The following is a 25,795-nucleotide window of genomic DNA, read 5'->3' on the forward strand; positions in this document are numbered from 1 at the left end:
GTAACAGAGTATCGGAGTGAAGTAATAGATGGAGTAACAGAGTATCGGAGTGAGTAATAGATGAAGTAACAGAGTATCAGAGTGAGTAATAGATGAAGTAACAGAGTATCGGAGTGAGTAATAGAGGAAGTAACAGAGTATCAGAGTGAGTAATAGATGAAGTAACAGAGTATCGGAGTGAGTAATAGAGGAAGTAACAGAGTATCAGAGTGAGTAATAGATGAAGTAACAGAGTATCGGAGTGAGTAATAGATGAAGTAACAGAGTATCGGAGTGAAGTAATAGATGAAGTAACAGAGTATCGGAGTGAGTAATAGATGAAGTAACAGAGTATCAGAGTGAGTAATAGAGGAAGTAACAGAGTATCGGAGTGAGTAATAGATGAAGTAACAGAGTATCAGAGTGAAGTAATAGATGAAGTAACAGAGTATCGGAGTGAGTAATAGAGGAAGTAACAGAGTATCGGAGTGAGTAATAGATGAAGTAACAGAGTATCGGAGTGAGTAATAGATGAAGTAACAGAGTATCGGAGTGAGTAATAGATGAAGTAACAGAGTATCGGAGTGAGTAATAGATAAAGTAACAGAGTATCGGAGTGAGTAATAGATGAAGTAACAGAGTATCAGAGTGAGTAATAGATGAAGTAACAGAGTATCGGAGTGAGTAATAGAGGAAGTAACAGAGTATCGGAGTGAGTAATAGATGAAGTAACAGAGTATCGGAGTGAGTAATAGAGGAAGTAACAGAGTATCGGAGTGAGTAATAGATGAAGTGACAGAGTATCGGAGTGAGTAATAGATGAAGTAACAGAGTATCGGAGTGAGTAATAGAGGAAGTAACAGAGTATCGGAGTGAGTAATAGATGAAGTAACAGAGTATCGGAGTGAGTAATAGATGAAGTAACAGAGTATCGGAGTGAGTAATAGATGAAGTAACAGAGTATCGGAGTGAGTAATAGATAAAGTAACAGAGTATCGGAGTGAGTAATAGATGGAGTAACAGAGTATCAGAGTGAGTAATAGATGAAGTAACAGAGTAGCAGAGTGAGTAATAGAGGAAGTAACAGAGTATCAGAGTGAGTAATAGATGAAGTAACAGAGTATCGGAGTGAGTAATAGATGAAGTAACAGAGTATCGGAGTGAGTAATAGATGAAGTAACAGAGTATCGGAGTGAGTAATAGATAAAGTAACAGAGTATCGGAGTGAGTAATAGATGGAGTAACAGAGTATCAGAGTGAGTAATAGATGAAGTAACAGAGTATCAGAGTGAGTAATAGATGAAGTAACAGAGTATCGGAGTGAAGTAATAGATGAAGTAACTGTAACGGCTACCCAGGTAGTAAGAGGGTATCAGCCGCTGGAGACGTCCTTTTCCTGAAAAGCTGCTGTGTAGTAATGGAGCTCTTAATCCCATCCACGAAATCCAAGGGTAGAGTCAGGCATAGCTGTAAACTGGAACAGAGTAATGGTACAATAGATCCCCTCCAAGACGAGGCTACGTTTTGAAAGGTCAAGCAGAACTGAGATTTATTGACAGGGGTCTCCTTTTATGCAATACTGCCCTGGGAAGGGCTACACTTACAATAACCAATCACATACATGGTACAACCCCCACGTCTCCCCCCCCTCCGATAAACATTTAACATAATTAACACACACATAATTTTACCCAAGTTCTGGATGTACCCCAAAAACAGGGGGTAAATCTTTAAATCATTAAATATCCCTGGTTCAGGGGAACCACATATCCAAAATCCAGCTTATTCGGTTAAAGGGTTCGGGAGTTATGGATCTTTGAAGTTTTGACCGACCGCACAGACTTTCTGGCCGAAAATAGTTCCACAAGTTTTGGCCTTGCGGTCGGTCTCCATTCGTGCATTGAAACCCCACGAAATACTTGCCATCCACAGCTATCTCGGTGTTCGCTGGAATCCCCATGTATGGTGTAGTCTTTCTACCGAACGGCTGGTCGCTCGGTAGTTCCAGCACGAAGCTCTGTTATCCTGGAGGTCTCAGCGGTGTTCGTCTGTTTGCGTATCCGTTTTTAGTTCCAGACGATTGCTGCCAAACACCGCTGTTCGTTCTTTTGTGCTTTTGAGCATAGTGATTCAATAAAATCTCAGAATAAGTACCTATGTGGTAATTTGTATTGATATTTACCAGTTTAGAGTGCGGTATCATATGTTTGTATATATATATCTTAGTGGTATGCGGAGTGGGCTACCTGGATACCAGCACCTATTTTGAATAGCAGAGTGCCTATACAAATCTGTGATTTTTATTTATATAATCTCTATATGTTTGCAATATAAGGAATTTTAGCACAGACCCCTGAAGGTGATATGCCTATATTTATTGCAGTGATCGGGGGAAGAATGTGTATTACTCACCTAATCCCTCCCGCATAGGAACCGCCATCATCATAATGATGAAAAGCACTTTCAGCTCCTGCCCTTAACCCACCAGGAGCCGTGACAATGTCATACTCTCACTCCATAGGATAATACAATGCAGAGGTTTAGCTTAGACCTCCAGAGAGTACAGGATGCTTAGCATGGACTTCCAGAGAGTACAGGGTGCTTAGCATGGACCTCCACAGAGTACAGGATGCTTAGCATGGACCTCCAGAGAGTACAGGATACTTAGCATGGACCTCCAGAGAGTACAGGATGCTTAGCATGGACCTCCAGAGAGTACAGGATGCTTAGCATGGATCTCCAGAGAGTACATGATGCTTAGCATGGACCTCCAGAGAGTACAGGACCTCCAGCGAGTACAGGATGCTTAGCATGGACCTCCAGAGAGCACAGGATGCTTAGCATGGACCTCCAGAGATTACAGGATGCTTAGCATGGATCTCCAGAGAGTACATGATGCTTAGCACGGACCTCCAGAGAGTACAGGATGCTTAGCATGGACCTCCAGAGAGTACAGGATGCTTAGCATGGACCTCCAGAGAGTACAGGACCTCCAGAGAGTACATGATGCTTAGCACGGACCTCCAGAGAGTACAGGATGCTTAGCATGGACCTCCAGAGAGTACATGATGCTTAGCATGGACCTCCAGAGAGTACAGGACCTCCAGAGAGTACAGGATGCTTAGCATGGACCTCCAGAGATTACAGGAGGCTTAACATGGACCTCCATAGAGTACAGGATGTTTAGCATGGAACTCAAGGGAGTACAGGAGGCTTAGCATGGACCTCCAGAGAGTACAGGATGCTTAGCATGGACCTCCAGAGAGTACAGGATGCTTAGCATGGACCTCCAGAGAGTACAGGACCTCCAGAGAGTACATGATGCTTAGCACGGACCTCCAGAGAGTACAGGATGCTTAGCATGGACCTCCAGAGAGTACATGATGCTTAGCATGGACCTCCAGAGAGTACAGGACCTCCAGAGAGTACAGGATGCTTAGCATGGACCTCCAGAGATTACAGGAGGCTTAACATGGACCTCCATAGAGTACAGGATGTTTAGCATGGAACTCAAGGGAGTACAGGAGGCTTAGCATGGACCTCCAGAGAGTACAGGAGGCTTAGCACGGTCCTCCATTCCATTCCATTCCAGCAGGTTTAGGGGTTTGTAATTAAGACCCTGCAGTTGGTGTAGTAACAGCTGCTGACAGTGCTGAGTAAACTAATGGCAGCGTAGTTACTGACAGTCTTATGGAGTATTGCACAATGAACCACTGACCACACGCAGATACAGCCATGGCACAGCCACTAATAGAGAGACGTTCAGGGAAGGTCTGAGGCGCAGTGTGCATTCACTGAACATGTGCTCAAAGCGGGAGGTTCAGATTTCTGGAAAAAGCAACAGACTTTAGCTGCGCCAGTTTGAGTTTTCTGTCTCTGGTTTATTGTCAATTTGATTATTTTGTTTTTAGTTTAGTGTCAATTTGATTAATGTTTAGAATTGGTTTAACAGAGTAGTAGTATTTAACATGCGATGGGCCATGTAACGGCCATCCTGTGTGTCAGAGGGGTGTATGCCATTGGAGACGTCCTTGTAACGGATCACCTTCCGTTGACGGATGCTCCTAGCGCTTCCTGAGGACTCCACGCACTGCAGACGACACCACAACCACCGCAGACTCCACAACCGCCGTAGCTTAACTGGAGCCGCGCCGTCTTCCTTCCACCCTAAATGAACCTCCAGCATTCAGGACCGTGTGGGAAAGACCTCTCCTCCAAGGAGAGCGTAACAGGAACAAAATGATTAAAGCTCCAGGGGATATGCAGCGCATAGCAATCCCCAGTGTGATATAGCAGTTCCCTCCAATAACGAGACAAGGCTATGTATTGAGGGTCAAGAAGAACTCTGATGTTTAATGACAGGGACTCTGCTTTTTTTCATAACTTCCCCATTTTACATGGTACATGAATAAAACATACATACATTTTTATGAACAACATAAATTGTGGAAAAACATATTCAAAATTCGTGAGAATCCGTCCAGTGGTTCCGGAGATATTAAAAATTCTCTTTGGACCGACCGCAAGCACATTTCCCTGCCCAAAACAGTTCCACAGATTCAGGCTGTGCGGTCGGTCTATTTCTGCCCTGAAAAGTTACAAAGTCCCGTCCGAAGGTGCTGTTCGAATCGTCGAACTCACTTCGAACTCAGAGGTCTGTTTTACACCCAGAAATGACAAAGTCCCATTCGAACGTGTGTTCGAATCTTCGAACGGGACTTAGTCTCCAGCCGCAGTGTCAAAGGGTAGGGGAAGGTACAGCTCACCGCGTTCGACTGGATTAAAATGGCCGCCGCCACGTGTTCGACTGTAATGGCGGCCACTTTGACGGCTTTGGCACTTTGACGGCTTCGGCACTTCGACGGCTTCGGCACTTCGACTGCATTCGAAGTGCCAGTTTAAAAGTTGGAACACTGCTCCCAAGTATTTAAAGGGCCAGGAACAGCATACAAACATCCATTGGGCCCAAATACAAGTCTCAAAGGGCAATACCTTCCAGGGCCATAGTCGCAGGTCAGGAGGCTAGCAATAAGTCCTCTCCAATGCCCAGTGGCAAATGGCAGTTTGTCACAGTCCTTTTCCCTGGGTAGAAGCTGTGCTGCAGTGTGTTCCAGTTGTCCCATCAGCCGAACCAGTGGAGAGAGAGAATAGCAGCGCTCTTACAAGAGCTAGTGATTAGCTGGAGGCAGTTTCCCTACAATAACGAGACGAGGCTACGTATTGAGGGTTAAGCAGATCTGTTTTAATGAGCACAAAGGCATTTCTTTTATACACATTTTCCCCACAAGGTTACCACCCACATGGACCTTGTGGAGCACAGGACACAAAGTTACCAAACCAATAGGAACAATAATTAACATAGTAACACTCCCACATACAGTCAGCAAGCCCTCCCCTCTGCCTGTGATATAATTAAGCTAGCTAATGGAATAACCTAATTATCCACAGGCAGAAAATATCAGTTTTTACAGAAAACACCACGTATCCTCACACATCCCTGGATAGCCCTGATCTGGGTGAACAACATATCCAAAAATCACCGAGATCAGAGCAGGGGTTCAAACGTTTTTTGGAAGTCATATTTGACCGACTGCACGCACATTTTCATGCCCAAAACAGTTCCAGAGAATTTGGCTGTGCGGCCGGACTATTTCAAATAGTTCAAAGACTAAGGGCCGTTCGTGCAAATGCTCAAAGTTAAAGTGGCGTTCCATTTGTCGAACGTACTTCGATTGTCGAAGTCTGGAGAAGGTAAGGTCCAGCGGTGTTCGTGCCGTCGCGTATCTGATTTGAGTTCAATGAACTCGACGGCCAAACACAGCTGAACGCGTTAGACTGAATTAAAATAGCTGCCGCAATGTGTTCGTATGTCGAATGGCGGCCACTTCGACTACTTTGGCACTTCGGCTGCATCCGAAGTGCCATTTCAAAGGTGCAGAACTGTTCCAGTACAATTTAAAGGGGCAGAAACAGTGGTCCAAAATCCAATGGGCACAAATAGAGTTTTTTAAATGGCAATAACATGGGATCTGTGACAGGTCATTATTAGCAGCTGGGCTGTTTAGTAGACATTCCACCACCATATCCATCGCCCAGTATTTGACAGGCGATGGGACCATTATTAACAGCTGGGCTGTTTAGTAGACATGCCACCACCACCATGTCACCGCTCAGTATTTAACAGGCGATGGGGCCATTATTAACAGCTGGGCTCTTTAGTAGACATGCCACCACCACCATGTCACCGCTCAGTATTTAACAGGCGATGGGGTCATTATTAACAGCTGGGCTGTTTAGTAGACATGCCACCACCACCATGTCACCGTTCAGTATTTAACAGGCGATGGGGCCATTATTAACAGCTGGGCTGTTTAGTAGACATGCCACCACCACCATGTCACCGCTCAGTATTTAACAGGCGATGGGGCCATTATTAACAGCTGGGCTGTTTAGTAGACATGCCACCACCACCATGTCACCGCTCAGTATTTAACAGGCGATGGGGCCATTATTAACAGCTGGGCTGTTTAGTAGACATGCCACCACCACCATGTCACCGCTCAGTATTTAACAGGCGATGGGGCCATTATTAACAGCTGGGCTGTTTAGTAGACCCCACCCGTGGAATGGTAAGTGGGAGCATGAGGGAGGTGTAAACCTGCCTTCTACTGATATTGGGCTCATAACGACCCACTCCAGGCTTTTTCTCTGTTACATTTTAATGTGGCGGCCAGCTAGAATGTTTTGGCACACCGCTATATGGTTAACCATTGCTCTGCTGAATATGTCTTAAAATTATCATTTGTGTGCAAAAAGCGTGTAAATAATAATTACTGGATACATGCGTTCCTGACTTAGTTTAAAATTGGTGCTTTGTAAATATTCTGGATCCAATGCTTTGTTTACGGTTCGTGAAATTAGTATTTTATTCTTAGTTTAGTGCCGGTTTAATTAGTATTTTATTCTTAGTTTAGCGTCGGTTTGATTAGTATTTTATTCTTAGTTTAGTGCCGGTTTAATTAGTATTTTATTCTTAGTTTAGCGTCGGTTTGATTAGTATTTTATTCTTAGTTTAGCGTCGGTTTGATTAGTATTTTATTCTTAGTTTAGCGTCGGTTTGATTGGTATTTTATTCTTAGTTTAGCGTCGGTTTAATTAGTATTTTATTCTTTGTTTAGCGTCGGTTTGATTGGTATTTTATTCTTAGTTTAGCGTCGGTTTGATTAGTATTTTATTCTTAGTTTAGCGTCGGTTTGATTGGTATTTTATTCTTAGTTTAGCGTCGGTTTGATTAGTATTTTATTCTTAGTTTAGCGTCGGTTTGATTGGTATTTTATTTCGGGATCGGTTTGATTAGTATTTTATTCTTAGTTTAGCGTCGGTTTGATTGGTATTTTATTTCGGGATCGGTTTGATTAGTATTTTATTCTTAGTTTAGCGTCGGTTTGATTAGTATTTTACTCTTAGTTTAGCGTCGATTTGATTGGTATTTTATTCTTAGTTTAGCGTCGGTTTGATTAGTATTTTATTCTTAGTTTAGTGCCGGTTTAATTAGTATTTTATTCTTAGTTTAGCGTCGGTTTGATTAGTATTTTATTCTTAGTTTAGCATCGGTTTGATTAGTATTTTATTCTTAGTTTAGCGTCGGTTTGATTAGTATTTTACTCTTAGTTTAGCGTCGATTTGATTGGTATTTTATTCTTAGTTTAGCGTCGGTTTGATTAGTATTTTATTCTTAGTTTAGTGCCGGTTTAATTAGTATTTTATTCTTAGTTTAGCGTCGGTTTGATTAGTATTTTATTCTTAGTTTAGCGTCGGTTTGATTGGTATTTTATTTCGGGATCGGTTTGATTAGTATTTTATTCTTAGTTTAGCGTCGGTTTGATTGGTATTTTATTTCGGGATCGGTTTGATTAGTATTTTACTCTTAGTTTAGCGTCGGTTTGATTAGTAGTTTATTCTTAGTTTAGCGTCGATTTGATTGGTATTTTATTCTTAGTTTAGCGTCGGTTTGATTAGTATTTTATTCTTAGTTTAGTGCCGGTTTAATTAGTATTTTATTCTTAGTTTAGCGTCGGTTTGATTAGTATTTTATTCTTAGTTTAGCGTCGGTTTGATTGGTATTTTATTCTTAGTTTAGTGCCGGTTTGATTGGTATTTTATTCTTAGTTTAGCGTCGGTTTGATTAGTATTTTATTCTTAGTTTAGCGTCGGTTTGATTGGTATTTTACTCTTAGTTTAGCGTCGGTTTGATTGGTATTTTACTCTTAGTTTAGCATCGGTTTGATTGGTATTTTATTCTTAGTTTAGCGTCGGTTTGATTGGTATTTTACTCTTAGTTTAGCGTCGGTTTGATTAGTATTTTACTCTTAGTTTAGCGTCGGTTTGATTAGTATTTTATTCTTCATTTAGCGTCGGTTTGATTAGTATTTTACTCTTAGTTTAGCGTCGGTTTGATTGGTATTTTATTCTTAGTTTAGCGTCGGTTTGATTGGTATTTTATTCTTAGTTTAGCGTCGGTTTGATTGGTATTTTACTCTTAGTTTAGCGTCGGTTTGATTAGTATTTTACTCTTAGTTTAGCGTCGGTTTGATTAGTATTTTACTCTTAGTTTAGCGTCGGTTTGATTAGTATTTTATTCTTCATTTAGCGTTGGTTTGATTAGTATTTTATTCTTAGTTTAGCGTCAGTTTGATTAGTATTTTATTCTTAGTTTAGCGTCGGTTTGATTGGTATTTTATTCTTAGTTTAACGTCGGTTTGATTAGTATTTTATTCTCAGTTTAGCGTCGGTTTGATTAGTATTTTATTCTCAGTTTAGCGTCGGTTTGATTAGTATTTTATTCTTAGTTTTGCGTCGGTTTGATTGGTATTTTATTCTTAGTTTAGCGTCGGTTTGATTGGTATTTTATTCTTAGTTTAGCGTCGGTTTGATTAGTATTTTATTCTTAGTTTAGTGCTGGTTTGATTAGTATTTTATTCTTAGTTTAGTGCTGGTTTGATTGGTATTTTACTCTTAGTGTTACGTCGGTTTGATTAATGTGTTGTTTTGAACTTTGTGTCAGTTTGAGGAATCTTTCTGGATGTGAAAAAACTCTTCCTGGTTTTAGTCTGAGACAGGATTGGTTCCCCTGATCACGAGGCTGCTACAGATTATATTCCAAACACAGAAAGGGAAAGCATTGTTATTTCTCGCTGGGAGCTGAGGCTGTTTTCTTCCTTCCTCGCCCGGTGGATCAGAGGTAAAACTAATACTTTACTAACAGCACTGACGCAGCGCAATCCGTACGTGCTTTGAGTACAAGGGGTAATTATCAAATCTCAGGGGCAATTTCATTAAGCCAGGAATTATTCCAGATACTCCATTATGGTAGAAAATTAGCCATTTATTTGTCATTTCTCCCTATTTCTGGGTTTGAAGAACAATGCGTGGCTGTGTAGGCCCCCTTAGCCGTGTACAAACCAGGTAAAATCTCTCTTCCACAATAATCTGACTCGTGACCGGTAAATACTTGTAGTTACTGAGGGACATGTACTAAGGTGTAAAACATGATTGGAGAGATTTCACTCCCATTCGGTACAGGAAGTAATGTTCTGCCGTTATGGGGGAGCTATTTATCCAGCAATGTGGTCCCCAGGAGGGAGCCCAGAGAGTACCTCTCAATCTTCCCGCTAATTTAGAGTTCCAGAAATTAGTCACAACTCGCCATTTTGTCAAGATGCAGATAAACGAATAAAAACTGTGCTTGTTGCTTAGTAACCATATAATTGGTGCATAGAACTTCATCACTCAAAACCTGTTTTACACAATAAGTGTCTTTAATAATTCCTTGTGCTTTAAATATCAAACCACCATTAAAATAAAGTGCCGATGCTGGAGAAAGCAAAGAGTTCAAATTGTGTTAATAAAATACTTAACAGAACAAAAAACCTTAAAAACTAGAAAGAAAAAGTACACATTAGTGCAGATGGTAAAATATATTTCAAACTATAATTCACTTCCTAATTTCTTTACAGTTGGATGCACTTAATTTGTATAGGCGCTGCAGTCTGAATTTGTATCACTTTTAGAAGTATTAAATTCACTTTAAGCAGAGCCAGCTGCTCACTAAGATTTTATATTTATTTATTATATTGATAGTAAATTACGCACTTTTTTATACTTTTTTTTAATGCAGACAGATTTGTACATGGAGAAAAATACAGACTGACCACCAGGGCCAGATTAAGAGCCCAGTGGGCCTGGTGCTGACAATTATAATGGGCCTAATTACAAAATCTTATTGACCAAAAACACTAAAACAGTCCTACCTCCTAAGCGTCATGTATCTGATGGAGATGGCGCTGGAGGGAAACTCATAGGATGCAGCTATGAGAAAACACATACCCTATGCTAATCTCATGCTTTCCTCTTTCAAGTAAACCCATACCCCCTAACAGCAGTGTCCAGTAAAGCAGGAAGTCTATGGGCGGGGTAAAAGGGTGGGCCACTGACACAAATCACATAACCAGAACTGCCGAAAGGGGCGAACATACACAAAAAGGGGGAATGTCTGTGTCCCCATGTCTCCCAGTCCCTTAGTGTTTGTGTCCCCATGTCTCCCAGTGTCCCAGTGTCCCCATGTCACTAGGGGACATTGGGACACTGGGAGATATAGGGACACTGAAATACTAGGAAACACTGGGAGACCTGGGGAGACTGAGACTCTTGGGGAAACTGGGACACATGGGGACACTGGGTGACTTTGGGACACAAGGGGACACTGGGAGACATGGGGCACTGAGGCACTGTGATACATAGGGGACACTAGAGACTTGATAAAGACCTGGGTACAGGTAAAAACATTGCGGTGTCCAATAAACCTGCTTAAATCTATCACAGCAAGTTCCTGAGATTTTTTCTTTTATACTAGGGGACACTGAGACACTAGGAGACATGGAGACACTGGGAGACATTGGGACACTGAGACACTGGGAGACTAGGGGACTTTGGGAGACTAGGAAACACTGAAACACTACGGACACTGGAACACTATGGACAGTGTCCCCATGTCTCTTGGTGTCCCCTAGTGTCTCAGTGTCCCCATGTCGCCCAGTGTCCCCTAGAAATACTTCTGAGAAATACCTGGCAACCATAAGAAATACATGAGAAATACCTGGCAACCCTAAGAGTAGTGTGTAAAAAAAAATGTAAAAAAAACTTTTTCTTTTTTTTTTTAATCAATGGGCCTAATCCATGGGCCTGGGCCTGGAGCTGCAGCTCCATCAGCCCCTATGTTAATCCGGCCCTGCTGACCACGAGGCCAAACTCCTATCACATGCACTCAACTGGACACCCTAAACACCAAAACAACTTTAGCTAATGAAGCAGTGTTGGTGTATAGATCATGTCCCTGCCATTTAGGAGTTAATTAACTTTGTTTATACAACTCTAGTCCACCTCCCCGTCAGTTATCTAACACAGCCTTCCAAAACACTTCCTGTAACAGAGTCTTGGCTTCGCTTACTCTTTTGTCAAGATGCAGATAAAAGAATAAAAACTGTGCTTGTTGCTTACTGGGCAGTATGGGAGTTGAAGCATAATTAAATTTGTGATCTAGTTAAAAGTTTATAGGCTTCAAGTTATCCCCGAGTTATCACAACACTACTTATAGAAACACTCCACGTACCAACACAACTTATAGAGACACTCCACGTACCAACACTACTTATAGAGACACTCCACGTACCAACACAACTTATAGAGACACTCCACGTACCAACACTACTTATAGAAACACTCCACGTACCAACACAACTTATAGAGACACTCCACGTACCAACACTACTTATAGAGACACTCCACGTACCAACACAACTTATAGAGACACTCCACGTACCAACACTACTTATAGAGACACTCCACGTACCAACACAACTTATAGAGACACTCCACGTACCAACACAACTTATAGAGACACTCCACGTACCAACACTACTTATAGAGACACTCCACGTACCAACACAACTTATAGAGACACTCCACGTACCAACACAACTTATAGAGACACTCCACGTACCAACACTACTTATAGAGACACTCCACGTACCAACACAACTTATAGAGACACTCCACGTACCAACACTACTTATAGAGACACTCCACGTACCAACACAACTTAAAGAGACACTTCACGTACCAACACTACTTATAGAGACACTACACGCACAAACACTACTTGTAGAGACACTCCACGCACCAACAATACTTATAGAGACACTCCACGTACCAACACAACTTAGAGACACTACACGCACAAACAATACTTATAGAGACACTCCACGTACCAACACTACTTATAGAGACACTACACGCACCAACACTACTTATAGAGACACTCCACATACCAACACTACTTATAGAGACACTACACGCACCAACACTACTTATAGAGACACTACTCGCACCAATACTACTTATAGAGACACTCCACGCACCAACACTACTTATAGAGACACTCCACGTACCAACACAACTTATAGAGACACTCCACGTACCAACACTACTTATAGAGACACTTCACGTACCAACACTACTTATAGAGACACTACACGCACAAACACTAATTATAGAGACACTCCACGCACCAACACTACTTATAGAGACACTCCACGTACCAACACAACTTAGAGACACTACACGCACAAACACTACTTATAGAGACACTCCACGTACCAACACTACTTATAGAGACACTACACGTACCAACACTACTTATAGAGACACTCCACATACCAACACTACTTATAGAGACACTACTCGCACCAATACTACTTAAAGAGACACTACACGCACCAACACTACTTATAGAGACACTCCACGTACCAACACTACTTAAAGAGACACTACACGCACCAACACTACTTATAGAGACACTCCACGTACCAACACTACTAATAGAGATACTACACGCACCAACACTACTTATAGAGACACTCCACGTACCAACACAACTTATAGAGACACTCCACGCACAAACACTACTTATAGAGACACTCCACGCACCAACACAACTTATAGAGACACTCCACATACCAACACTACTTATAGAGACACTACATGCACAAACACTACTTATAGAGACACTCCACGCCCCAACACTACTTAGAGACACTCCACACACTAACACTACTTATAGAGACACTCCACGCAGCAACACTACTTATAGAGACACTCCACGCACAAACACTACTTATAGAGACACTCCATGCACCAACACTACTTATAGAGACACTCCACATACCAACACTACTTATAGAGACACTACACGCACAAACACTACTTATAGAGACACTCCACACACTAACACTACTGATAGAGACACTCCACGCACCAACACTACTTATAGAGACACTCCACACACTAACACTACTTATAGAGACACTCCACGCACCAACACTACTTATAGAGACACTCCACGCACTAACACTACTTACAGAGACACTCCACGCACCAACACTACTTATAGAGACACTCCACGCACTAACACTACTTATAGAGACACTCCACGCACCAACACTACTTATAGAGACACTACACGCACAAACACTACTTATAGAGACACTCCATGCACCAACACTACTTATAGAGACACTCCACACACTAACACTACTTATAGAGACACTCCACGCACCAACACTACTTATAGAGACACTCCATGCACCAACACTACTTACAGAGACACTCCACGCACCAACACTACTTATAGAGACACTCCACGCACCAACACTACTTACATAGACACTCTACACATCAACACTACTTATAGAGACACTCCACGCACCAACACTACTTACAGAGACACTCCACGCACCAACACTACTTATAGAGACACTCCACGCACCAACACTACTTACAGAGACAAGTATTATATTTATTATATTTATAGTAAATTACGCACTTTTTTATACTTTTTTTTAAATGCAGACAGATTTGTACATGGAGAAAAATACAGACTGACTACGAGGCCAAACTCATATCACATGCACTCAACTGGACACCCTAAACACCAAAACAACTTTAGCTAATGAAGCAGTGTTGGTGTATAGATCATGTCCCTGCCATTTAGGAGTTAATTACTTTGTTTATACAACTCTAGTCCACCTCCCCGTCAGTTATCTAACACAGCCTTCCAAAACACTTCCTGTAACAGAGTCTTGGCTTCGCTTACAGCACAGTGTGTTTACTTTGGAAGATCTTTTTTCCTGCTCTGTTAATTAATCACACACAAGAGGCTGCTGCAGTCTTTAGCAGGCAATCAACAGGGAATGTGAAAGTTTAAATTAAACACACTGTGCAATAAGGGAAGCTAAAGGTATTTTCACCTAATAGGTTGCCAGGGAAAAAGGGGTGACAATCAGGCTGACATTGACATTTCTTTACAGAGTCATAAAGGACCAGCTGATATTGCGAAAATTCATGCTGATACAAACACGACCCAGTAAAGCTACCCCTGCTGCGAGATAATTCAATATCATTTTATTTTTTACAAACCTACAGCAGGCTTGAACATTATTATTATTTTATTATTATTTATCTAGCGCCAGTAAATTCCGTAGCGCTGTACAATGGGACATTACAGCAGGGGCGTACCTAGAGCATATGGCACCCGGGGCGGGTCCTAGTTTTGGCACCCCCTGCACTTTAAAATGTACAAAACACCCACAATTTTTTTAATGTATGTAGCATTGAGCAGTGCTTGCATGTTTCAATGTAAGCATGCTTTTGTATGGAGTAAGTGTGAGTGAATGAATGGGTGTGTTTGTATGTAGTGTTGGCATTTTAATGCAGGCATGCTTTTGTGTGTAGTGTTGGCGAGATGCAGTGGTGTGGTTATATATAATGGTGATGTTTTAATACAGAGGTGTGTGTTGTATGTAGTGTTTGCACTGGAATGCAGGGATGTGTTTGTGTGTAGTGTTTACATTGGAATGCAGGGATGTGTTTGTCTGTAGTGTTTACATTGGAATGCAGGGATGTGTTTGTGTGTAGTGTTTACATTGGAATGCAGGGATGTGTTTGCGTGTAGTGTTTACATTGGAATGCAGGGATGTGTTTGTCTGTAGTGTTTACATTGGAATGCAGGGATGTGTTTGTCTGTAGTGTTTACATTGGAATGCAGGGATGTGTTTGTGTGTAGTGTTTACATTGGAATGCAGGGATGTGTTTGTGTGTAGTGTTTGCATTGGAATGCAGAGATGTGTTTGTGTGTAGTGTTTACATTGGAATGCAGGGATGTGTTTGTGTGTAGTGTTTACATTGGAATGCAGGGATGTGTTTGTCTGTAGTGTTTACATTGGAATGCAGGGATGTGTTTGTCTGTAGTGTTTACATTGGAATGCAGGGATGTGTTTGTCTGTAGTGTTTACATTGGAATGCAGGGATGTGTTTGTGTGTAGTGTTTACATTGGAATGCAGGGATGTGTTTGTCTGTAGTGTTTACATTGGAATGCAGGGATGTTTTTGCATGTAGTGTTTACATTGGAATGCAGGGATGTGTTTGCGTGTAGTGTTTACATTGGAATGCAGGGATGTGTTTGTGTGTAGTGTTTACATTGGAATGCAGGGATGTGTTTGTCTGTAGTGTTTACATTGGAATGCAGGGATGTGTTTGTCTGTAGTGTTTACATTGGAATGCAGGCATGTGTTTGTGTGTAGTGTTTACATTGGAATGCAGGGATGTGTTTGTGTGTAGTGTTTGCATTGGAATGCAGGGATGTGTTTGTCTGTAGTGTTTACATTGGAATGCAGGGATGTGTTTGTCTGTAGTGTTTACATTGGAATGCAGGGATGTGTTTGTCTGTAGTGTTTACATTGGAATGCAGGGATGTGTTTGTGTGTAGTGTTTACATTGGAATGCAGGGATGTGTTTGCGTGTAGTGTTTACATTGGAATGCAGGGATGTGTTTGCGTGTAGTGTTTACATTGGAATGCAGGGATGTGTTTGCGTGTAGTGTTTACATTGGAATGCAGGGATGTGTTTGCGTGTAGTGTTTACATTGGAATGCAGGGATGTGTTTGTATGTAGTGTTTACATTGGAATGCAGGGATGTGTTTGCGTGTAGTGTTTACATTGGAATGCAGGGATGTGTTTGCATGTAGTGTTTACATTGGAATGCAGGGATGTGTTTGTGTGTAGTGTTTACATTGGAATGCAGGGATGTGTTTGCGTGTAGTGTTTACATTGGAATGCAGGGATGTGTTTGTGTGTAGTGTTTACATTGGAATGCAGGGATGTGTTTGCGTGTAGTGTTTACATTGGAATGCAGGGATGTGTTTGCGTGTAGTGTTTGCATTGGAATGCAGGGATGTGTTTGTGTGTAGTGTTTACATTGGAATGCAGGGATGTGTTTGTGTGTAGTGTTTACATTGGAATGCAGGGATGTGTTTGTGTGTAGTGTTTACATTGGAATGCAGGGATGTGTTTGCGTGTAGTGTTTACATTGGAATGCAGGGATGTGTTTGTGTGTAGTGTTTACATTGGAATGCAGGGATGTGTTTGCGTGTAGTGTTTACATTGGAATGCAGGGATGTGTTTGCGTGTAGTGTTTGCATTGGAATGCAGGGATGTGTTTGTGTGTAGTGTTTACATTGGAATGCAGGGATGTGTTTGTGTGTAGTGTTTACATTGGAATGCAGGGATGTGTTTGTGTGTAGTGTTTGCATTGGAATGCAGGGATGTGTTTGTGTGTAGTGTTTACATTGGAATGCAGGGATGTGTTTGCGTGTAGTGTTTGCATTGGAATGCAGGGATGTGTTTGCGTGTAGTGTTTACATTGGAATGCAGGGATGTGTTTGCGTGTAGTGTTTACATTGGAATGCAGGGATGTGTTTGCGTGTAGTGTTTACATTGGAATGCAGGGATGTGTTTGCATGTAGTGTTTACATTGGAATGCAGGGATGTGTTTGTGTGTAGTGTTTACATTGGAATGCAGGGATGTGTTTGTCTGTAGTGTTTACATTGGAATGCAGGGATGTGTTTGTCTGTAGTGTTTACATTGGAATGCAGGGATGTGTTTGTGTGTAGTGTTTACATTCGAATGCAGGGATGTGTTTGTATGTAGTGTTTGCACTGGAATGCAGGGATGTGTTTGTATGTAGTGTTTACATTAGAATGCAGGGATGTGTTTGCGTGTAGTGTTTACATTGGAATGCAGGGATGTGTTTGCGTGTAGTGTTTACATTGGAATGCAGGGATGTGTTTGTATGTAGTGTTTACATTGGAATGCAGGGATGTGTTTGTGTGTAGTGTTTACATTGGAATGCAGGGATGTGTTTGCATGTAATGTTTACATTGGAATGCAGGGATGTATTTGTGTGTAGTGTTTACATTGGAATGCAGGGATGTGTTTGCGTGTAGTGTTTACATTGGAATGCAGGGATCTGTTTGTGTGTAGTGTTTACATTGTAATGCAGGGATGTGTTTGCGTGTAGTGTTTACATTGGAATGCAGGGATGTGTTTGCGTGTAGTGTTTGCATTGGAATGCAGGGATGTGTTTGTGTGTAGTGTTTACATTGGAATGCAGGGATGTGTTTGTGTGTAGTGTTTACATTGGAATGCAGGGATGTGTTTGTGTGTAGTGTTTGCATTGGAATGCAGGGATGTGTTTGTGTGTAGTGTTTACATTGGAATGCAGGGATGTGTTTGCGTGTAGTGTTTGCATTGGAATGCAGGGATGTGTTTGCGTGTAGTGTTTACATTGGAATGCAGGGATGTGTTTGCGTGTAGTGTTTACATTGGAATGCAGGGATGTGTTTGCGTGTAGTGTTTACATTGGAATGCAGGGATGTGTTTGCATGTAGTGTTTACATTGGAATGCAGGGATGTGTTTGTGTGTAGTGTTTACATTGGAATGCAGGGATGTGTTTGTCTGTAGTGTTTACTTTGGAATGCAGGGATGTGTTTGTCTGTAGTGTTTACATTGGAATGCAGGGATGTGTTTGTGTGTAGTGTTTACATTGGAATGCAGGGATGTGTTTGTATGTAGTGTTTGCACTGGAATGCAGGGATGTGTTTGTATGTAGTGTTTACATTGGAATGCAGTGATGTGTTTGCGTGTAGTGTTTACATTGGAATGCAGGGATGTGTTTGCGTGTAGTGTTTACATTGGAATGCAGGGATGTGTTTGCGTGTAGTGTTTACATTGGAATGCAGGGATGTGTTTGCATGTAGTGTTTACATTGGAATGCAGGGATGTGTTTGTGTGTAGTGTTTACATTGGAATGCAGGGATGTGTTTGTCTGTAGTGTTTACATTGGAATGCAGGGATGTGTTTGTCTGTAGTGTTTACATTGGAATGCAGGGATGTGTTTGTGTGTAGTGTTTACATTGGAATGCAGGGATGTGTTTGTATGTAGTGTTTGCACTGGAATGCAGGGATGTGTTTGTATGTAGTGTTTACATTGGAATGCAGGGATGTGTTTGTCTGTAGTGTTTACATTGGAATGCAGGGATGTGTTTGTCTGTAGTGTTTACATTGGAATGCAGGGATGTGTTTGTCTGTAGTGTTTACATTGGAATGCAGGGATGTGTTTGTCTGTAGTGTTTACATTGGAATGCAGGGATGTGTTTGTGTGTAGTGTTTACATTGGAATGCAGGGATGTGTTTGTGTGTAGTGTTTGCATTGGAATGCAGGGATGTGTTTGTGTGTAGTGTTTACATTGGAATGCAGGGATGTGTTTGTAGTGTTTACATTGGAATGCAGGGATGTGTTTGTCTGTAGTGTTTACATTGGAATGCAGGGATGTGTTTGTCTGTAGTGTTTACATTGGAATGCAGGGATGTGTTTGTGTGTAGTGTTTACATTGGAATGCAGGGATGTGTTTGTCTGTAGTGTTTACATTGGAATGCAGGGATGTTTTTGCATGTAGTGTTTACATTGGAATGCAGGGATGTGTTTGCGTGTAGTGTTTACATTGGAATGCAGGGATGTGTTTGTGTGTAGTGTTTACATTGGAATGCAGGGATGTGTTTGTGTGTAGTGTTTACATTGGAATGCAGGGATGTGTTTGTGTGTAGTGTTTACATTGGAATGCAGGGATGTGTTTGTGTGTAGTGTTTGCATTGGAATGCAGGGATGTGTTTGTCTGTAGTGTTTACATTGGAATGCAGGGATGTGTTTGTCTGTAGTGTTTACATTGGAATGCAGGGATGTGTTTGTCTGTAGTGTTTACATTGGAATGCAGGGATGTGTTTGTCTGTCGTGTTTACATTGGAATGCAGGGATCTGTTTGTGTGTAGTGTTTACATTGGAATGCAGGGATGTGTTTGCGTGTAGTGTTTACATTGGAATGAAGGGATGTGTTTGCGTGTAGTGTTTACATTGGAATGCAGGGATGTGTTTGCGTGTAGTGTTTACATTGGAATGCAGGGATGTGTTTGCGTGTAGTGTTTACATTGGAATGCAGGGATGTGTTTGCGTGTAGTGTTTACATTGGAATGCAGGGATGTGTTTGTATGTAGTGTTTACATTGGAATGCAGGGATGTGTTTGCGTGTAGTGTTTACATTGGAATGCAGGGATGTGTTTGCATGTAGTGTTTACATTGGAATGCAGGGATGTGTTTGTGTGTAGTGTTTACATTGGAATGCAGGGATGTGTTTGCGTGTAGTGTTTACATTGGAATGCAGGGATGTGTTTGTGTGTAGTGTTTACATTGGAATGCAGGGATGTGTTTGCGTGTAGTGTTTACATTGGAATGCAGGGATGTGTTTGCGTGTAGTGTTTGCATTGGAATGCAGGGATGTGTTTGTGTGTAGTGTTTACATTGGAATGCAGGGATGTGTTTGTGTGTAGTGTTTACATTGGAATGCAGTGATGTGTCTGTGTGTAGTGTTTGCATTGGAATGCAGGGAAGTGTTTGTGTGTAGTGTTTACATTGGAATGCAGGGATGTGTTTGCGTGTAGTGTTTGCATTGGAATGCAGGGATGTGTTTGCGTGTAGTGTTTACATTAGAATGCAGGGATGTGTTTGCGTGTAGTGTTTACATTGGAATGCAGGGATGTGTTTGCGTGTAGTGTTTACATTGGAATGCAGGGATGTGTTTGCATGTAGTGTTTACATTGGAATGCAGGGATGTGTTTGTGTGTAGTGTTTACATTGGAATGCAGGGATGTGTTTGTCTGTAGTGTTTACATTGGAATGCAGGGATGTGTTTGTCTGTAGTGTTTACATTGGAATGCAGGGATGTGTTTGTGTGTAGTGTTTACATTGGAATGCAGGGATGTGTTTGTATGTAGTGTTTGCACTGGAATGCAGGGATGTGTTTGTATGTAGTGTTTACATTGGAATGCAGGGATGTGTTTGCGTGTAGTGTTTACATTGGAATGCAGGGATGTGTTTGCGTGTAGTGTTTACATTGGAATGTAGGGATGTGTTTGCGTGTAGTGTTTACATTGGAATGCAGGGATGTGTTTGTATGTAGTGTTTACATTGGAATGCAGGGATGTGTTTGCGTGTAGTGTTTACATTGGAATGCAGGGATGTGTTTGCATGTAGTGTTTACATTGGAATGCAGGGATGTGTTTGTGTGTAGTGTTTACATTGGAATGCAGGGATTTGTTTGCGTGTAGTGTTTACATTGGAATGCAGGGATGTGTTTGTGTGTAGTGTTTACATTGGAATGCAGGGATGTGTTTGCGTGTAGTGTTTACATTGGAATGCAGGGATGTGTTTGCGTGTAGTGTTTGCATTGGAATGCAGGGATGTGTTTGTGTGTAGTGTTTACATTGGAATGCAGGGATGTGTTTGTGTGTAGTGTTTACATTGGAATGCAGGGATGTGTTTGTGTGTAGTGTTTGCATTGGAATGCAGGGATGTGTTTGTGTGTAGTGTTTACATTGGAATGCAGGGATGTGTTTGCGTGTGGTGTTTGCATTGGAATGCAGGGATGTGTTTGCGTGTAGTGTTTACATTGGAATGCAGGGATGTGTTTGCGTGTAGTGTTTACATTGGAATGCAGGGATGTGTTTGCGTGTAGTGTTTACATTGGAATGCAGGGATGTGTTTGCATGTAGTGTTTACATTGGAATGCAGGGATGTGTTTGTGTGTAGTGTTTACATTGGAATGCAGGGATGTGTTTGTCTGTAGTGTTTACATTGGAATGCAGGGATGTGTTTGTCTGTAGTGTTTACATTGGAATGCAGGGATGTGTTTGTGTGTAGTGTTTACATTGGAATGCAGGGATGTGTTTGTATGTAGTGTTTGCACTGGAATGCAGGGATGTGTTTGTATGTAGTGTTTACATTGGAATGCAGGGATGTGTTTGCGTGTAGTGTTTGCATTGGAATGCAGGGATGTGTTTGCGTGTAGTGTTTACATTGGAATGCAGGGATGTGTTTGCGTGTAGTGTTTACATTGGAATGCAGGGATGTGTTTGCGTGTAGTGTTTACATTGGAATGCAGGGATGTGTTTGCATGTAGTGTTTACATTGGAATGCAGGGATGTGTTTGTGTGTAGTGTTTACATTGGAATGCAGGGATGTGTTTGTGTGTAGTGTTTACATTGGAATGCAGGGATGTGTTTGTATGTAGTGTTTGCACTGGAATGCAGGGATGTGTTTGTATGTAGTGTTTACATTGGAATGCAGGGATGTGTTTGCGTGTAGTGTTTACATTGGAATGCAGGGATGTGTTTGTATGTAGTGTTTACATTGGAATGCAGGGATGTGTTTGTGTGTAGTGTTTGCATTGGAATGCAGGGATGTGTCTGTGTGTAGTGTTTACATTGGAATGCAGGGATGTGTTTGTGTGTAGTGTTTACATTGGAATGCAGGGATGTGTTTGTATGTAGTGTTTACATTGGAATGCAGGGATGTGTTTGTATGTAGTGTTTGCACTGGAATGCAGGGATGTGTTTGTATGTAGTGTTTACATTGGAATGCAGGGATGTGTTTGTGTGTAGTGTTTACATTGGAATGCAGGGATGTGTTTGTATGTAGTGTTTACATTGGAATGCAGGGATGTGTTTGTGTGTAGTGTTTGCATTGGAATGCAGGGATGTGTCTGTGTGTAGTGTTTACATTGGAATGCAGGGATGTGTTTGCATGTAGTGTTTACATTGGAATGCAGGGATGTGTTTGCGTGTAGTGTTTACATTGGAATGCAGGGATGTGTTTGCATGTAGTGTTTACATTGGAATGCAGGGATGTGTTTGTGTGTAGTGTTTACATTGGAATGCAGGGATGTGTTTGTGTGTAGTGTTTACATTGGAATGCAGGGATGTGTTTGTATGTAGTGTTTGCACTGGAATGCAGGGATGTGTTTGTATGTAGTGTTTACATTGGAATGCAGGGATGTGTTTGCATGTAGTGTTTACATTGGAATGCAGGGATGTGTTTGTGTGTAGTGTTTACATTGGAATGCAGGGATGTGTTTGTGTGTAGTGTTTACATTGGAATGCAGGGATGTGTTTGTTTTTAGTGTTTACATTGGAATGCAGGGATGTGTTTGTGTGTAGTGTTTACATTGGAATGCAGGGATGTGTCTGTATGTAGTGTTTGCACTGGAATGCAGGGATGTGTTTGTATGTAGTGTTTACATTGGAATGCAGGGATGTGTTTGTGTGTAGTGTTTGCATTGGAATGCAGGGATGTGTTTGTGTGTAGTGTTTACATTGGAATGCAGGGATGTGTTTGCATGTAGTGTTTACATTGAATGCAGGGATGTGTTTGTGTGTAGAGTTTACATTGGAATGCAGGGATGTGTTTGTGTGTAGTGTTTACATTGGAATGCAGGGATGTGTTTGTGTGTAGTGTTTACATTGAAATGCAGGGATGTGTTTGCATGTAGTGTTTACATTGGAATGTAGGGATGTGTTTGTGTGTAGTGTTTACATTGGAATGCAGGGATGTGTTTGTGTGTAGTGTTTACATTGGAATGCAGGGATGTGTTTGTCTGTAGTGTTTACATTGGAATGCAGGGATGTGTTTGTCTGTAGTGTTTACATTGGAATGCAGGGATGTGTTTGTGTGTAGTGTTTACATTGGAATGCAGGGATGTGTTTGTATGTAGTGTTTGCACTGGAATGCAGGGATGTGTTTGTATGTAGTGTTTACATTGGAATGCAGGGATGTGTTTGTGTGTAGTGTTTACATTGGAATGCAGGGATGTGTTTGTATGTAGTGTTTACATTGGAATGCAGTGATGTGTTTGTGTGTAGTGTTTGCATTGGAATGCAGGGATGTGTTTGTGTGTAGTGTTTACATTGGAATGCAGGGATGTGTTTGCATGTAGTGTTTACATTGGAATGCAGGGATGTGTTTGTGTGTAGTGTTTACATTGGAATGCAGGGATGTGTTTGTCTGTAGTGTTTACATTGGAATGCAGGGATGTTTTTGCATGTAGTGTTTACATTGGAATGCAGGGATGTGTTTGCGTGTAGTGTTTACATTGGAATGCAGGGATGTGTTTGTGTGTAGTGTTTACATTGGAATGCAGGGATGTGTTTGTGTGTAGTGTTTACATTGGAATGCAGGGATGTGTTTGTGTGTAGTGTTTACATTGGAATGCAGGGATGTGTTTGTGTGTAGTGTTGGCAAGATGCTGAGATGTTGGATTGCCATATTTAAGGATACCAAATAAGGGAGCTATCTGCTAAACAGCACCCTAATTTGGTATCTTTACATGTGGAATCTCACATAAGGGCACCAATTTAGAGGGGGTGACAGGGTGACTGAGGGAGGGGGTGACAGGGTGATTGAGGGAGGGTGTGACAGGGTGAGGGGTGACTGGTGACAGGGTGACTGAGGGGGGGTGACAGGGTGACTGGGGGGTGATTGGTGACAGGGTGAGTGAGGGGGGTGACAGGGTGACTGGGGGGTGACAGGGTGACTGAGGGGGGTGACAGAGTGACTGAGGGAGGGGGTGACAGGGTGACTGAGGGGGATGACAGGGTGACTGAGGGGGATGACAGGGTGACTGAGGGAGGGGGTGACAGGGTGATTGAGGGAGGGGGTGAGGGTGAATTTACAATAATATTGTCTTACCGTGATTCAGGGGCTGTCTCTCTCCATCCCAGGCAGTGCAGGAGGTGCAGGCAGAGTGGCCGCAGGGGAGAAATCTTGCAGAATGCACGCTCTGCGCCCCCTGCTGGCACACTCCATAACAGCCTCCCTGGTGCTCAGTGATGGCGCAGAACACAGGCTGGGAATCCCATCCCTGTGCTCTGACTCACTCATGGAGCGCCTGAGCCGCGAGGGAGAGGACGACCAGCAGGAGGTAAAGAGTGTGGCACCCCCCTACTGGATGGCACCCGGGGCGGACCGCCCCCCCCTTAGTACGCCACTGCATTACAGTCTTGCATCTTTTAAGAAGTGCCTTAAACCCATCTCGTTAGGAAAGCTTATGGCCTCCAAGACTAACCCCTACCTCACATACCTGTCTCTTGCTCTCTCCTAAAGGGCAGCCCACCTTATTTGATTGTAAATTCCTGTCCTAATGTGTTTTACACCCCACCTCCTATAGAATGTAAGCTCGATTGAGCAGGGTCCTCTTCAACCTATTGTTCCTGTAAGTTTATTTGTAATTGTCCTATTTATAGTTAAATCCCTTCTCATAATATTGTAAAGCGCTACGGAATCTGTTGGCGCTATATAAATGGCAATAATAATAATAATAATAATAATAATTAGATGTAGGCTGCAGTATTGCAGAAACATTGTACTGAATACATCAGGGTTATTCAATAAACCAAGAATTGACCAGCGGATTTTAACATTAAATGGAAAATTAGCCAGACCTGTCCGTGTCAGCTATGCTTCATGTTTACCGGCCAGCCACAATCCGTGCCGACTGCATTATTCAGAAATTCTTCCCAAATCCACTTCTCGGCCCTTTGAGTAGTGCAGGGTTAGTGTAGTAAATATACACATGGCGTTTATGGTATATGTCTCTTTTTCAGTTTTTGGACAGAGCGTACCTAGAGTGTAATATCAGAGAGGACGGACGGATTGGAGACGCGCCCGGGTTGGATAAACGCCTGGTTCTCAGAGAAGATTTGGAAAGATGACAAGATTTACAGGAGCACCGGGGATGGTGTGTGTCCTTCTCTCACTCTCCGTCTATGCTGAGATACCGAAGAATGAGCTCACGGACAGACAGACACAGGCTGTCAACATTGTAATGGAACATTTCCACAAGAGGGAACACATCCAAAATGCCTTCAATGTCTTCTCCATAACTAAAGCAACAGAAACGGTAATAAAAAGCCAGATATATGTCGATGACCATGTAAATACTTTGCCTTCTCATTGTTACTTGACAGTAGAGGCAGCTCTATAATTAGGAAGAAAGGTGAGTGTAGCGGAGCTGCAATATTAAATCCCAAGATCTCCGCTGGTATAGAAGGTAATCCAAAGTAAAGCGCTGGAAAAGAAGGCAATATCCCAAATCCCCCAGTATCCGGACGAAACACAGTTCAGGGAGTCAACTGACAATTTTATTCACGGCTCCAGGAGTCAACTGTCAACTTAGCCTGCAAGGCTGTTTCCCAGCATGCCTTGCTGTACAGGAGAGATAATTGTGCAAGAATGTACTGTTAATCACATAATCTCTCCGTAAAGCAAAATACTGTATACAGTTTTACATAAAAATACATAACTGATATAATATTCAGACAAATTCTACACACTGCATATAAAATGAGCATAGCAACAGTTAACAAAATATTCACCCTAAGTGTCCAGAAGTGGCTAGGTTTGCCACAGTGAGTCTCTCTCATCCAGTCAGAGGTAGGATGTGTGCATAAAATGTAGGGAACAGCGCCTTGAGAAATC

General features: G+C 42.0%; 1 protein-coding gene across 2 annotated transcripts in view; it reads left to right on the forward strand.

Annotated features, from left to right (window-relative positions):
* The first annotated feature begins 9,140 nt into the window (after nt 1-9,140).
* The window catches only part of RARRES2 (retinoic acid receptor responder 2), a 34,122-nt gene continuing 17,467 nt past the window's right edge, over nt 9,141-25,795 (forward strand). For both annotated transcript variants that reach the window (XM_063450869.1, XM_063450870.1), the window contains exons 1-2: nt 9,141-9,220; nt 24,922-25,217. In XM_063450869.1, the coding sequence (XP_063306939.1) occupies nt 25,026-25,217 (192 nt within the window). In that variant the 5' untranslated portion in view covers nt 9,141-9,220; nt 24,922-25,025. The remainder of the gene's footprint in view (nt 9,221-24,921; nt 25,218-25,795) is intronic.

This window comes from Pelobates fuscus, chromosome 4, assembly GCF_036172605.1.
Source record: "Pelobates fuscus isolate aPelFus1 chromosome 4, aPelFus1.pri, whole genome shotgun sequence".
In the NCBI taxonomy this organism is placed as follows: Eukaryota; Metazoa; Chordata; class Amphibia; order Anura; family Pelobatidae; genus Pelobates; species Pelobates fuscus.